At 34.2% G+C, this 16,677-nt stretch overlaps 1 protein-coding gene across 1 annotated transcript in view; it reads right to left on the bottom strand.

Annotated features, from left to right (window-relative positions):
• RBM25 (RNA binding motif protein 25) overlaps positions 1-16,677 on the bottom strand; it is a 50,463-nt gene that overhangs the window by 15,247 nt on the left and 18,539 nt on the right. Inside the window, exons 6-12 of the mRNA XM_006184509.3 lie at positions 14,838-14,998; positions 9,348-9,533; positions 7,910-7,963; positions 7,577-7,660; positions 3,863-4,149; positions 2,362-2,584; positions 2,017-2,106 (exon numbers count right to left, since the gene is read on the bottom strand). Coding sequence (XP_006184571.1) covers positions 2,017-2,106; positions 2,362-2,584; positions 3,863-4,149; positions 7,577-7,660; positions 7,910-7,963; positions 9,348-9,533; positions 14,838-14,998 — 1,085 coding nt within the window. The remainder of the gene's footprint in view (positions 1-2,016; positions 2,107-2,361; positions 2,585-3,862; positions 4,150-7,576; positions 7,661-7,909; positions 7,964-9,347; positions 9,534-14,837; positions 14,999-16,677) is intronic.

The following is a 16,677-nucleotide window of genomic DNA, read 5'->3' as shown; positions in this document are numbered from 1 at the left end:
GTCAGACTTAGGACTTATTTGTGAAATGAAAACCACATATAGTATGCTAAAATAAATTTCCTCTCTGAATGTAATTTTCAAAGTGTAGTATTTTCTAATGAAACCTGAGCACACCAAGAAGTAACACTGAAAGTTTATTACTGACTCTGTTAACTGGACAAAAATATTTAACTTCTCTTTTAAAGGTAGATGATAGTACAAGAACTAGTTTTTATGAAATCCTAGATTAGAAATTTAAATCACATTTATGCATTAATCTAAAGGAAATGCCTGCCTAACTTTGAGTACACAAACCATGAAAGTACATGAATCTCTTATTCCTATTTTTGGAATTTTAAATACAACTATTATATTTAGTAGAAGTCATATCTAACCATTATATATAGATATAAAGTATATAAAATTAACTATTTATAACCTACATCTCTATGTATTATATCAACAATCATTATACCTACAAACAAAGATGTAGGTTTCTGACTGCAATAAAATTTTAACACATTTCATGCAATTCAAATGTTATCTCTGTAAAGAATTCCCCAATCTAACCATCTATCCATGACCAACTCCTTCCCCTAGACAAAATTAATCATTTTCTCTGTACTCCCAAAATACTGTGAGTACACCATTATCATACCTTAAACACTGACATAACTACTTCATCTCTGACCATACTACTCACTTGTTTAAACCTTTCAAGCATCAGTTATTCTTGTATACCCAGTACCTAGCACAAGGCTAGATTATAACATACACTCAAAATTTGTCAAATGAATTCAAGTGGATGGTCAGGTAGCAATGACAATATTCAGGAGCATCCATAAGGTACATACTAAAAAATTAAGTTACCACTCGTGAGGAGTAGCAACGTTAACTTTTTACATCATACACTTCGGCTGAACATTCTATAATAAGCAAGCAACTGCTTTTCTAACTAGATTTTTTTAAAGCTCCCCCCCCAAAAAAATAATGGGAAATTTTTCTCTAGAAAGACAGGTTTCATATTTGCTTATAGGAAGCAGAATCACTTCAAATCTAGCAACACAATGTTGGTGTTGGGAAACATATCTTCAAATAATTATGTCTCTTACTATATTATTCTCTATTTTATAATCAAGAGTTGAAGAATAAATTTTAGAATGGGTGTTACAATCCAGGGAAATTAAAAATAACTAAATGACCTTAGAGGATCTACCATCTGGAAAACCCATACTATCTATCTAGTTGCTGCATGCACCCTTTTGGTTACTTACAAAAATTCCCTCTATGTCTCATGTTCAAAAGCTATTTGAAGAAGATTCCTAACTTCAGTGAAGTTTTTGGAAGAATAATCTCCAAACTGGAGATAAAGAAACTTTCATGAAATTCTGGCAAAGATAGAACACATGGAACATACTACTAAAGCAAACACTATGATAAAATAAATTATCTTTTTGTCATTTTACTTAGTTAACTTATTTAACAACCTAGGCCAACTGCTTCACTGTTACAGTTTATCAAACAGTATAAATGCAAATAATAAGATTCATTTTTATGATTATTATGTAGCTAAAAGGAAGGATAGTATAGTAACATAAGGAAAAACAACAATTCCTAAGTGTTATATATAGTAGACAGTAATTTTGATTTCTAAAAACAGGTTTCTTATGACTATTTCCTTCATCCAAATGTACTATACCAATACAGAATGGTATCAAATCTTCAAGTTGAAAAATGTTGCAAATTCTTAATCAAGGAAAGTTCTATAAATTCTCATTTTTTGTATATTACTCTATGAGAGATTTACTTTGACAGTATGTTGAAAGATAATTTAGTTTATAGGGAGTAAAAATGTGAAAAGTAGGAGGAAAACCCATTTTAGTGAACTGAAATTGTCTCAAGGTTACTTGAAATATATAAAAATTAAATTATCTACACTGGGAGCTTATAATTATTATAAAGCTACTTCTAGTTAACAGTAAAGATTTGATCTGATTTTTACCTGAAAAATTACTTATTTTTAACCTAATATATTACCATTTCTCTTCTTCTTTCTTCCTCTCTTTCAGCCTCTTTCTCATATTCCCGGGTTTTCTTCCGTTCTCTGATTTCCCAATTCTTAAGGCGCTAAAAAAAGAAATTGTCAAAACTTTAAAAATGCATACAAAGGGCTTCCTTTCAGCGACTGTGCAGCCGAGGAGATCCCAGCCAGGAAGAGGAGGTCAGATCTCATTGTCCTCCCAACCCTTTGACCCTCTACTGAAGCCCCTCAATACAGTGGCTTGATCCAAAAAAAAAAAAAAAGTATACAAAGGGCTCTAAAATTTTTTACTAACCTACTAAGTACTAAGAATTAAGAATAAAAGCATTCCCTCAATTTACCTCTTGATAAGCAGCTTCTTTCTCTCGGAGCTTTCTTTCAAGTTTTCTCCGTTCATATGCATCTTCTTCATCTTCTTCTCGGTCCCGCTTCTTGTCTTTCTCTCTCTCTCGCTCCCGTTCCCTTTCTCGCTCTCTCTCTCGCTCTCGTTCTCTTTCTCGTTCCCGTTCTCTCTCTCTCTCTCTTTCCCTCTCCCGTTCCCTTTCACGATCTCTGCTCTTTTCTCTATGTAAACAAAAGATTTTAAAATGTCAGTTTCCTTTGTGTTTCCCTTTAAAAACCAAGAGAAAGGAAAATAATATACATTATGAAATGGTACATAAACTCACAAATCAGAATTCAGCATTTGATTTCTACAGAATTACAAACTGCTATTTATTTGTCAGAAAGACAGAATATAATCCTAGCCCCAAAATGTGAATTGCATTCTAAATTCAATGTTAATGCTTACCACTGTCTTAGAAAACAAAAAAACTTGGATATGAGAAATACAAAGAGCCAAAAAATATGTTACAAGATAGCCTACCATACTGGTGATCAAGGAAAGATGCTGGCAAAGATGTGAAGCAAAGAATATTTTGCCATGTTGCCTGGATAAACTAAAACTACAACTGACCCTTGCACAACATGGGTGCCATGGATCTAATTAAATATAAATATATGTATGTATATGAGTCAATATACTGTTCAAGGATTCACATTTGTAATACAAGTATAAAATCACTGGTATGTCAAATTATCAATAATGGTTATTCCAGAGGGTGATGGTTATTCCAGGGAAGGAAGGAAGGGAAGGATTTTAATGCCCACTGAAGATCTAAGAGCACTGAATTCCAAATCCAGCAACCAGTGGACCTCCCATCAACTAGAATCAGGTGGAGTATCTGCAACATAGTAATGTATATTGGAAAACTAGCTTGAAAGAAAAAAAAAAGTGAACTTTCCTCTCTTCCCTCCTTCTACTCACTCCCTTCGTTCATTTTTGCTCTATCTCATTCTTGAAGAATCTGATGATAAATCAAGTGAATTCAATATAATTACAAAAGATTTTTAAATAAAACAAAACCAAAGTGAAATTACCAGTAACCATAAAGAAAGGCAGAGTAAACTGAGAGCTCAGGAGGTGAGCTGTGGCCATCCAATGGGCTCTAGGACCAGCAGATATCAGGGGCTAGCTAAATGCAGTGGCGCTTGAGCTCATTTTCCAGTATAGGGGACCTCAAGGAAATGCTGACTAAAAAAAATTATCCACTGACCCAGAGAGACAAAAAGGAATCACAGCCATCCAGAACACTGGGTGGACAGTTGGTGTGTTTTGGGTCTGTGTAAAAACTGGCTTCACACAGAAAAGCTAACTTGAGGTTGAAAATTGTTAATTTAACCAATGTTTTATTTACACATGTGAGACAGAAAGCTAGGCACGCTCTGGAAGTTCCCTCATCATATCAATGTAAATGGCAGGAAAAAGCTATCAGGCAAACAATAACTTCAATAAAGCCTTACCTTGATCGACTCCGATCCTTATTCCGATCTGAGCTCCTTTCCCGATCTCTGTCGCGATCTCTCTCTCGATCCCGATCGCGATCTCTCTCTTTTGTCCGGTCACGATCCCTATCCCGTTCTCGTTCCCGCTCCCGTTCCTTCTCCTTTTCTCGTTCACGTTCTCTTTCCCTTTCTCGTTCCCGTTCTCGCCTTTCTCGTTCCCTTTCACGCTCCCTCTCTCTTTCTCTCCGTTCTTTCTCAATTTCCTGTCTTTCTTTTTCCTTTTTGCCTTTCTCTTCTTCCAGTTTCTAGAAACCAACAAAAATACTTTTAGAGTTAACTCTGTAGCTCCAGTATTCAGACTTCCCCGGCGCAATGCCCAATATTGGAAACAGCAACAACAACAAAAAAAAAACAAACCACTGGTACTTTTATATTAAATAGCTGTGGTTTTATTTGACAAATTAAACAGAAGCAATAACAAGTCTAGATTTCGTGCAAAACCATATACTCTACACCAACCAGGAATCTCCAATTTTGGATGCTGGGAGATTGTGTCAAGTGTGGCTGACCACTCAATGATTATGAAATAACTAAAATGACCATAAGGAATGTGATGGTTCATAATAATTTCTAGAAATACAATCACTTTGCTAAAACGTAATTCTTTCCATTATGAATTTCTACAAGTCACTGGGATTACTGATACTATCACCCCAGACTTCCCATTACCTAAAGGTTATTAGTTGAGGGTTTTAAAGGGGAGGTGGGGGAGGAGAGTCAGCTCACTGGAATGCAACTAAATCTTCTGCCCTCTGGCTTGCCCACCCTCCAAAAGACAAGGTGAACTCAACCAATATCTGCCTTATCATCTATGGAAACATTTACTCCCACCATTACAAGATGGACAGCCCACCAAATACAAAAAGTTTGAAAATCACTCACTTCAAGCAAAAAAATGTACATAATCATAATATTTTCATTTAATTAATTTTTTGCTTAATTTAAAAAGCAATATATTTATGCCCATTATGCCTATAAGACAATAAAAATATATCAACAGTGACAAATCCATCCTTGGAAGGAACGATTGCGTATTAACTTACAGATGCTGTGCTAGGACATGGATCGCCAACACTGGATTAACCTTGCCTACAAGCTATGCTTCTGGGAGGAAGAGCAAGTACATGGTTCACAAATAAACCAAATAACAATCAGACGAAGTTTGTACCCTGACAAGATTACCAGTGTACCACACAGTTTCTACACAAACTCAGAAAAAAAATACCCCAAACAGCAAAAACAAAACAAAAACAAAACACATTTTTTTCCCTTTGGTTCCATGTTTAGTGTCACCGAAATATTTAAATTCCAACAATAAAATGTGCATTTTTTTTCTTTTCTCAGTCATGTAAAGCATTTAAAACAACTTTAAAAGGCAATCTTACCTGTTATACTCCTTTTCTCTTGCTCATGGATCAGAGAACTGACAGAGGATTATGAAAGAAAAGCTAATGCGTGAGAAACCAATATATTCAGCCGCTGTGCCAGGCTCTATCAAAGTGGAGCGTAGGCAGAGCCAATACTGAACACATTGACATTACAAAGAGAAAAGAAATGGTAGAAAGAGGACAGAAACTGAAAACTATTTAAAGGGGCAACTTCTAATTTTGGAAACAGTTCTAATGGAATATAAAAATGTATACTATAAAATGAGGCTAAACTACATAAAACTTACCTCTGTGTCATACACTTATAAAGAAATTTGTTCATTTCTGAGATAATACTTACAGATTATTTTAGCTGTTCCAATAATAAATGTCTTTTGTAGATTCCCTCAATGTTTTTACTCCTGCTTATTCACTATACTACTTATTTCTTAAGTGTAGTTCTATTTATGTAAATAATATTGTTTCAGGACTCATTTCAAAAGTTTTGTTCTATGTAAATGAAAAAGTGAGTGACTCTGGTCCATACTAAATGCATTTCTATAAGAGTATATAAGATAATATATGCAGGAAACAGATACACACACATATATATTTTAAGACAAAGACTGGAGAAAGAGGAAATGAAGTGAGTCTCAAAAGACATACGAAAGTAATGAAATAATGAAGAAAGGACAGAAAAAAAATCATAAATCTTACCTTATTCTCTCTTCAGACTCGTCCGTGCTGTAAATGGACGCCCCCTGCCACGCTGATACCCTGATAGTCCGTGGTTATTTAATAAACTCATACCAAAACATGCAAAGGTTCACTGAGCTCATTTTTTGTTACTGAAGTTTCAAACATCCCCTTTAACTATATCACCCAATAAAAAGAACTGCTTTCCTTTTTCATTTTGAGTTTACTTTTAAAGCACAATTTTGGAAATTCAAAACACTCTCCCCACAGTAAAATACATGTAAGGCAGTCAAAGGCCTGACAGCTTCTCAAACTCTGAAGCAAATATCTCCTGAATTAATTTTTTAAAAACATGATTTCCTCATACTTTACCAATGACATGACAGGATTTAACAAGTAACAACAAAAAGGGGGTAAACCACACACACAATTGTATACCATTTTCAAGCTCACTCAGACCCTGAATGTGAGTGAGTACTGAACCTAACTGAGATTATTTGTCTAAAATCACTTCCCACGAACTACCTTTTAAACCCTCAAAACTAATTGGGAGAACTACATCTGTGCTTTTAGACATATTTAATTCCTGAAAAGGCCCTGTGTATGTGAGCGAGGGCTGGGCATCAGGATAATAATGTGTTCAAGCAGCAATGATTCAATGGCAGTAACACGGGATTTTGAAAGGTGTAAGAAAAAATGAACACGTAACATTTCACTGAGTTAAAGCTCACTCAGTCTTTGGAGTAAGAACCAGGAACATCTTAATCATCTCTAAAATTAAAATACATTTCATGCAGTGTTTGCATTTCACCGTCCATAAGCATCATCTTCAATACCAGTGAACAGTCACAGATGCACTGTCATTGAGAGAAGCTTTCAATAGGCAAAACACGTGAGTGGGATTTACTATGCACAAATACCCATTTCCAAGCCAGTTACCCCTTTGCATATTTTTCTGAGGGGGCATCCATAAATATAATAAAAAACAGAAGCTCATACTTACATCCTATTCCTTGTTACTTTCCAAGCTGAGAGTTTCATCTTGCATTAGTCACCATATGATCTCTATCATAATGGTGGGGGTCAATGAATAGATTAGCTTTATGGGAATTTACAGTTCTTCCATGCATCTAAAATTTGGTAAGTCTGGTAACCACTGACCTACTTTTTAAAATCTCCCCCTCTCAACTTAAATCTATACAAATATAATCTTAAATTTTAATCTCAGCTCTAAAGAAAAGGTTTTCCTAAGATTAAGTTAAATAACTGCCCCCAGAAATACTCTACAGTGTATGTTATCCTGCTGCCCCCTTGAATCTAGTTTAAATCTGACCTTGAAGTTTATGTTGAAATCTAAAATAAAACTAGCTTTTATTCATATTAAAGTGAGATGACTGCAGAGTAGTCAGTAACTGAAAAAACTATGTACAATATGCCAAGGACTACTCTAATATGGTACTGGTCTTCTGTTTGTTTCTACCTAAATATCAATTATACCTATAAAAAGCATTTAAAATTATATTCTACTGTAAGGTTGATTTTTTGTCTGTTTGCTTTGGATTCTGTAAAAAGTCTAGACTGGTATCAAGTGAAAAAACAAGAATACTACCTTGTGTGTGTCTCTGAATTTGCTGATCTCTCGGGATATCAAGTCTCTTTTATCTTCTTCCATTTCTATAGCATTTATATCCTCCTAAAAGACAAGGGGGAGAGGTGGGAATACATAAAGATTAGTCTACATCGATACAAACAAACAAAAATTAAAGGTTAGATATTCTGTATAGGTCTTACAGAAGATGGGGTAAATAAATAAATAGAACTTATATAGCAACAAATTCAATGATCTAAGTTAAATAGTGAAGAATCGGATGAATAAGAATCACAAACCTGGCAATTAGCAGTAAGCATAAGTTATTGTCAAAGTCTATAAATGTAAACGAACCTTAGTGATGAGTGGATAAGGGATCAGTGGGGCCACCGGAAATCTGCGGAAAATCTGCGGAAAAATCCACAAAGATTAAAACAAACAAACGAAGAGTTCATATTACTCTGTAAAACAATTTTCAATAAATAGTATATGTTTACACTGTAAGCAATGCAAGATTTTTGTAATATTTTCTTGATTTCAAATTACTTGATAATAAAAAAGATTTCACTCATTCTCTATAACCCCACCCATGACCCACCACCTCCTCTCCCTCCAACAACTTCAACCAATGGAGTAAGGAGGGTCTCGCACTAGCAGCGCTTTTCCCTTGATCCAAGATACAGGAAACAATCATAATGACAAATTTACCTATAATTCCTGTCATAGTGCAGGGTTTGTCTCCTCCCAACCCATATCAAACACGTATCTCTAGTTATTTTCTTCTTTGCCATTAATGCAGGGGAAAAAAAGAACAAATTCTACAGGTCTCAATTACCCTATTCCTGACTACTCTTACCGATTACCATTTCCAGTGATTGGTACTTCACTAGACAGGTTTTTACGACTACGACGAAGAACAAGACAAGTAATAAAAATGTATCTGATGTATTTGGCCACAGAGAAAGCTGAAAATGGCCTAAAAAGGCAATAAAATCCAAAATAGTATGAACTGTAACTACCCCAGGATATTAACTCACAGGTTTCACAGTACTACTTTTTCATGACAAATACAATCCATGTATATAAGATACTTCCAATGTTTTTAAAGAACACTCCCCATCATTTCTCAAAGTTTATCCAAAAGAAATAAATATAAGAAAACCAAACATTTTCTTTCAACCTGGACTCCCTACTATTCAATTAGTTTAAGCTGACAAAAGTGGGTGATGATGTAATACTCTGGGGAGGAGTGTTTCATCTTGTGGGGCTCTTTCACAGTACTCCATTTATAAGGGCATCGGCATTACTATCCAAGGAGTGGAATGAGATGTGGTTCTTAAGGAAAGGTGGCTAAAAATTTGAAAACGGGTGAAAATTCTCAGTGAACGAGACCTGGTATACTGCTTGGAGCAGAGACAGAAGAATAATAATCAGGGAGTAAGGCAAAACAAGGCCAGCCACTCTGTGGCCAGAAAAAATAATCTTACTTTACCCCTTTAATATCAGTTCCTATTTATCACTCGTTTGCATTTTTTTTTATCCTCTTACTTAATGAATCCATAAATAAGCACAAGTCTCCATGCCACTGCATTTCAAACATGCAAAACAGGACCATCTTGGGGAAAAAAAATTAGGAATTTGTTGGTAAAACACGGTCAAATTAGCCTTCAGAGTATACTGCTAAAAATGCTAGTCATTCTATTTTCCCCTCAAAAGTTGGAAAGTAATAAAAACACAAGAGTGACACCACAAGAAGTAAACTGACTCTTGTTAGAAATCAGTTAACACATACGTCCTCCTTCTTTTCCTTCTTCTTCTTCCTAGGGTGAGAGTCAGATTCTTGAGACGGGGCATTGAGCTCACTGGAGTATTCACGTATTAAAACTTCAATGGCCCCTTTGATCATCTGATCTCTTCTCTTTGTTTCTTCATCTAAGGCTTCCTCATCATCATTAGTGGCAGTTTCTGGCCTGGCATTCTTTAAAAAAAAAAAAAAAAAGGCAAATTCAGGAAAGGGAGGGAGAAAAATCAAACAAGAAAATGAAAATCATTCTAAAACAAGTTAGCACACAAAACAAACAAACATGTTTTCTCGAAAACATCTCCATAGTCCTATTAAATGCAGATTTGGTTTTGTTCTTAACTTCATCAAACTAAATTTTGTTCTTAACTTCATTCGTTTTATTGTTTTTTCCTCAGATACTGGTACTTTATCATTTTCTTTTCCTTTCTTTCCTTGATAGCTAGTATATTCTGACCACTAACCAGCTACAGAAAGATTAATCACAGGACTAGCATACTATACAACATATCTGCAAAACTTTCACAATTTCTCAGACTGTCCTGAGGAATCAACTCTAAACAAATGTAGTTCTCCCCATAACTTGCACATGTGACATTATAAAAAAAAAATTAAAAACACAAAATTCATGTTGTAATACTTCTCACACGTAAGTACTTGTAGGACTTTATCATTTTTTAAAAGAAGCCTAGGTTGTTAATTGTGTCCATGTGAAAAAAAATTACTGGTTTCCAATGTGCTATTCTTCTTGTTTCTATCTTACATTTTATTTTTAGCCTCCTAGTTAAGGAATTAATCCAGTTCAAATGACAAAATCCAGAGAATGACCCCAACACTGAATAGTTTCCATTTAACCTCAACTTTTCTCCTCTTAAAACTTGGAAAGGTAGAAAAGTATAACAAGCAAAAAGATAAACATAAAAATGAATGTGTACAATACTTCTGTAACTTAAAACTATATACATACATGCATTCCCCAAGTGTTTATCAATTTACTTGGTAAACATACACTGTACTAATTTTCAGATACAAACAAGAACCCTGCAGTTCTGCACAAATGCTGGCTCTTGATCACAATGCATGCAACTCTATTCAAGGTGAGTTTCATGCCAGTGGCTCCTTCATTTAACGTAGCCATGACTTCATAACCACCACCAGCATATTGAAAGCTATTGCTAATGGATACTTATTCAACAGCATTTATTTCTTAAATTAATTTGCTCAACAAATTCTTAAGAGGCTATCATGTGCAAGATACTATGCTAGATGGTTAAAAAAAATTTAAAGTTGAAAAAAGAAATAACTTGCCCTTAAGCATTCAACAATATAAGGTAAGAGAAGGTTATGATACAGGTAAATTCTATGCCATTAAATGTGGTATTATAAAACTAACCACTCTTGAGTTTCGTACATTCTCAAACCTGCCTCTTCATCTAATCTTCTTGTAGCCAATTTTCTAGTCAGCACCTTGGATAAAGACAAGACGCTTTAACCAAGGACTGTAATTACATTGCCTACATTATTTACTAAAAATACTGTCAACTAAAATTATGGTGATGTGTTCCTTTCTTATTTTAAATCAATAATATATCACAATAAGGTCTTTATGCAGCTTTCCCTAAAATCCATTCAGTGATATTCTGCTTCTCCACAGATTTTAAATGACAGAATGACAGAATTAACCCTCCAGTAACTGTGGTCACTGAAACCATAGGTCTTGTACCAAACATGGCTAATTCTACCCAAACCTTTAGCTGTTGAGACCTAAATGTTTTATCATGAAAACATACCTCATGAGAGAGCACCCAAGGGTACCTATCTTTAGCATTTTCCCCCTACATTCTAAATTGCTTTCCACGAACCCTCTACATCTCTATGCTTTCCTAAGTGTAAGGATACAGGTGGGGTTATAAATCCAAAGGCTTACTCAACTAAAAATACTCGTACCTCTTCAATTCCCTACCACTATCATCCTAAACCAAAGTTTAAATATTAGTATAGCTGATCTTACCTAAATTAGAAATACAGCATTTGGAATGAACTAATTCACACCACCTTACAAAAGACTATTGCCCTTTGATCTAGAGAGAAAATGTACATTTCTAGAAGAAAAGCTTATGAGCCCAAATATCTTAATCAATTGTTAATGTAAGAAAAACAAAAACAACCAGATATGCCATGGAAGGAAAGGCTATTCTTGGTTTCAACTCAAAATCCACCTCTGGGTCCTGAACCATAAACAATTTCCTGATTTCCAATTTCTTCTTCAACTTCAGAAACAGAAAGCACATTCAACAATACTGAGCAGCAAACAGTTAAGAGTTTAGATGTACAAGGGGATCATAGAAATCAACTGAATATCTGAGATGTTTATGTGACCCACCTATTTGGCTCTTTGCAGAGGAATCAAAAACTTCCATAGTAAAGTTACTGGTTGGCCAGTTAGAAAACAGCTCACTTTTTGGCACTGATGTCTGGAGTCCAAAACAGGAACTTCTTTGGGAACTTAAGCAAATACAGAGCTCTTTCTTTTGAGAAAATGTAGGTTCAACTAGACTAACTTCCAGACAAAGACATGAAGATGTTTCTACCTACAGTATCTAATCTGTCCTCAATTAAAATGTAATGCAAGTGGCTCTTTCCAATTATCTGTACTTACAGCACTTGGCAGAATTCGTTCTTGAATGTGTGGTTAACAGCCACTACTTGTGACAATTAACATTATCTCTACTCTTACACTGTTATTGCTGAACAGCCAGAAAGGAACAGGACATGGACTAGATCAGCATAGGTACCACAAATGAAAAATACTTTTACTAGAGGTCAAAAATATTGCTTCTACAAATTTTACAAAATCTAAATAAAAGAGTTTAATTGAACGACTATACTCAAGGCACATAACTCCTCTTAAAATTCCAGGTCAGGATTAAGTATCTCACTCTCTTTCTAGGCAAACTTGTGTTTTTTTTTTAATCAAAGAGAACTAGACAACTAATTGTATTCTCTCTTACACCTGGGAAATCAGGAGAATGCCTGAATATTGTAACATACAAGCTTCTCAGTGTCTCATTTTCATATTAACTACTTTAAGTCATTGTTTTCTAAATGTCTCCAACAAATCCATAAAGAACAAGTACACTTTCATTTTATCCTAAAACATAACAGATCTGCAATCTATCCACTATATATATAGCTGTATTTGCTTTAGTTGTTTGAAAAAAATTGTATCTGCTAGAACCACTCAATGTTTTCATTTTACCAATATTGTCAAGTAAAATCAACACTCTAGGAAGATATGCCATGTTTATCTTGTGACTTCAAGTACCTGTGGGCACCAAGCCAAGTGTACCACAAGTCATTTCTGTTAATTTTTTTTATTTCGTTTTATCTGAAATAGCTGTTCTATTTTTAGAGGTGGTTTCAATTCCATTCTTGAAGAAAAATATGAATAGATTTAACTGTGATTCCTCTTATTAATGACAATTACAAAATAAATCAGTCACACAATTGTGCATTTCCTTCTTTACACAAATATACACTGAAACGATTTACTTCATGTTCAGAATCTACCATTTGCAAATACCACAATGTAAACCACCTCACAAGCTAATGATCAAACACAGTAAAACAGTGAGTCCCAGGGAATTACACAAAAAACTCTGAAGACACTGAATCCAAGCTTTATTTTAAATAAGAATTCAGTTACACAGCAAGGAAAATCTAAAAAGTCATGTTGCAAAGAGTTGGGGTTTTTTGGGTTTTTTTTTTTTTTTTAAGGTTTTAGTGATATGACAGGCAACAGTGCTGGTAAGAGATAAAATATAATTTCTCTGGAGTGTAAATTATAGTATTTCCTTATAAAGCTAGGGAAACACAGTTAAGATCATCAGGTGAGCAATAAAACTGCAACTTATGATAAAATGTTCACTTCATTCTTGCTATGGGCAAGATCTTGTCCTAGGTTCTATGAATGCACAAGATGAAAAAATATAGTCTATGAATTTATTGCCCTTTCTATCTTGTAATTAGACAATGCAGGATATGGGGATGAAACAGGATATGAGGAGCTGTGAGAGAACAATACAAACAATATATACTACAAAGCAGACTGATGTAACAGTAGTAAAATCCTCCTTTATATGAGAGGAGAGGATTGAACTGCCTGAGAGGAATCAAGGATAGGATTAATGAAGGTTATGTGAATCAAGAAACATTCTAACTATATGGATAGAATTTCAACAGCGAGTTTGGATGGGCAATGAGAACATTTGAGCACAAAGGAAGTTTCTAGAGATACATGACTGACACATGGAGAAGGACTGATGGGGAAAGCTAGACAGGCCAGAGCAAGTCTTGAATGGCATGCTAAGGATATGAGCTTTATACTGTGAGCAATTCAAAACTAAGGATACATGAGCAGAGGGCTCACATAATTATACTTATGTTTTAGAAATATAGGCAATGCTGTTCCAGCCATACAAGAAAGTAAATGTAGATAAATCAGCTAAAATACTATTAAAAATCCAGAGAAAGACAGGAATAAGTTTTAAAAAAAACAAACACTATTTACAAAACAGTACTTAAGAGTTCAACCCTGTATTTGTGTAAAAAAAAAAAAAAAATCAAATTCATATATTCTAATTAAAACTATATTCATCTACACAGAAAAATGCCTAGAAGATTATGCAACAAAAATGTCTACACTGGTTAATAATGATGGTGGAATTATGGGTGGTACTTAATGTCTTCTTTATAGGTTGCTCTATTTTATGAATTTTTAAACAATGTTTTTGTAAAAGAAGGAGTGGTGAAACCAAGAAAGCTATTTCTATTTTGAACGATAATGAAAATCTCAAGAGAGTAAAAAGGCTGTTTTGTTTTTGTAGCGACAGGAAGGTAATAACGGATCTATTTTGGATCCATTCAGCTTGAGGTGTCACAAGGAACTAGGAAAGGAAAACAAGGAAATATACACTCAGATTTTAGCTATTTTTTGCTCTGTTGACAGAGAGTAATAAGGCATACATTACAACACAACATACAAAAATTTCCTTTACTTTTAGCTTCACTTAATGTAGCCACCACCTGATCAAAGTAATGAGACTTTTTTTCATTCATTTTAGAACGTGTACTTCTAAGAGGGCAACTAATAAAAATTGTGTAGGTTGAAATATATTTTGTACTTACTTACAAAGCTGCCTTAATGAATTAGCTCTGTTTGGAATAGTCTGTACCAGTGTTTTCTCTGGCAAGTTAACCTTGTCCAGCCTCCCTTACTACCTTCATCCCAACCTGGAACAAGCAAACCAACAGTCATCCACCCACTATGGGTAGATAAAAGACTTTAAATGACTATAAACTATAAATAAACACCCTCCTGATGATCTTGTGAAGCCCCATATTAGATTCATTTACAGTGAGAAGTATTTACACTGAAAGAACATAGTTGGCCTAGAGGAGGTAACATTATAAAAAACATACCCCATTAGAAGCTTTCTTCTTTGCTTTCCATTCATCCAGTTGTGCCTTTGTCTTTGCATCAACTTTAACAAGTAGCTTCTTCTCTCCAATCTGCAGGTCATGTAATAACCTGAGTGCACGGAGGGTAGACTCAGGCTCCTTATACTCACAGAATCCGAAGGCTAGCAATGGATGTAAAGAATTAATGAAATATCAATGCAATTATGAAAGATGAAAAATACTTATGAAAAATTGAAATCATCAGAGACCAAATATTATAATACAAGGATTATTTATGTCATTGCTCCTCCTTTTCCTTCAATTATCTTTGATAAGGATTTCACTTTTATTCTAATTTTTAAAAAATTTTTAAATTTTTTATTGAAGTATAGTTGATTTATAGCATTTTTTAAATGGAGGTACTGGGGATTGAATCTCATGCATCCTAAGCATGTGCTCTACACCACTGAGCTGTAATACCCACCCCAAGGATTTCACTTTTAGCACCCTCAAACAACCAAACAAAAAAGAGAAAAAAAAAATAGAGAAAAGAAAGAAAAATTATAATCAGGCAAATGGCTACTTATTAGAAGTGCTGATAAAATATTTGAGAATCAGATTTTATGAGTAACTCTTCCAATTATTTCATGATTTCATTCCATCTCTGAGTTCCTAACAGAAAACAGACTACTCGAATCTAAAAACAGCACTTTAAATTATGAGATGTTAAACTACAAAAGACTGAACTTTATTCTTGCTACCAGTCTAATTTTCTGTTTCATTTTAATAACTAGTCTCATTATTACCATGACTTTAAACAGGTATTAAAACAAAATTAAATTTAAAAGAGTAATCTAAAAATTGAAAATCAAATTAAACAAATGAATCCAAATATGTATACAGTTAATTATATAACCATATATTCTGAGTCATTTTAAAGCAGAAAATTTGGCCATACAACTTTAGTATGATACCTCCTAAGGACAGAAAGACTTGTCAATAAAAAAGAAAATTTCAATAATCATATTGTGGATAACAGTGTTGGTGCTATCAGTTTGAAACTATTTTATGTGCAATGTGAGATAAAGTAAGCCAGTAATTATTTAATAGTCCATCATCCCAGTGCTGAAGCCCAGGTTTCTCAGTGTGGAAGAAAGGAAATACAGATATATGACAGAAAAGATTAAATAAAAACTATTTAGTCTTGAATTTGAATTAATGTGCACTGGAAAAATGTAAAAGCAAAGACCAAGCCACTCTTACAATGAGTACACCTAATTCCCAGACTGATTTTGAAAGCAATTTCCCACTAAAAGGAACCAGAGCTCCTTGAGAAATGGCTGATCTCTTGTCTGGGGTAGAAAAACTACTTGCTGAGCTTAGAATATCTTATCCCAGATAACAAGGAAGCTATAGAAGGCTTCTGTCAAAATCACTGGAGATCCAATTTGTAGAGTCAACTTGAAACAACTTCAGCTTCACTAGTGATAATAATGACAATCCATATTAAGCATTATAACAACAAATTGAGTATGCTTCAATCTACAAATTCAAAATGATTCTTTGTGTTTGTCTTTTACTTGCCTTATAATGGTTCTTAAAAAAAAAAAAGTCACTGCCAGCTGATGCTAAGGATACAAGTTCATTTTCTTGAAAAATGAAAGAACTAAAGCATTTACCCTATTTTTCTTATACACATTGTACCTCTACGTAACCAAATAGTACACTAAAGAGGAAGTTTACCATTATAGAAGTATTCTACTACAATGAAGATCTGTTCTTCAATGAAGGAATTATGGAATTCTTTAAAACAGACTGTCATTTTGCAACCTCCCCCAATGAATGTATCAACCTAGATATC

The sequence above is a fragment of the Camelus ferus genome, chromosome 6, assembly GCF_009834535.1.
Source record: "Camelus ferus isolate YT-003-E chromosome 6, BCGSAC_Cfer_1.0, whole genome shotgun sequence".
NCBI classification, from domain to species: Eukaryota; Metazoa; Chordata; class Mammalia; order Artiodactyla; family Camelidae; genus Camelus; species Camelus ferus.
The sequence above is the reverse complement of the archived record's forward strand: the minus strand, read 5'-3'. Positions and strand labels throughout refer to the sequence as shown.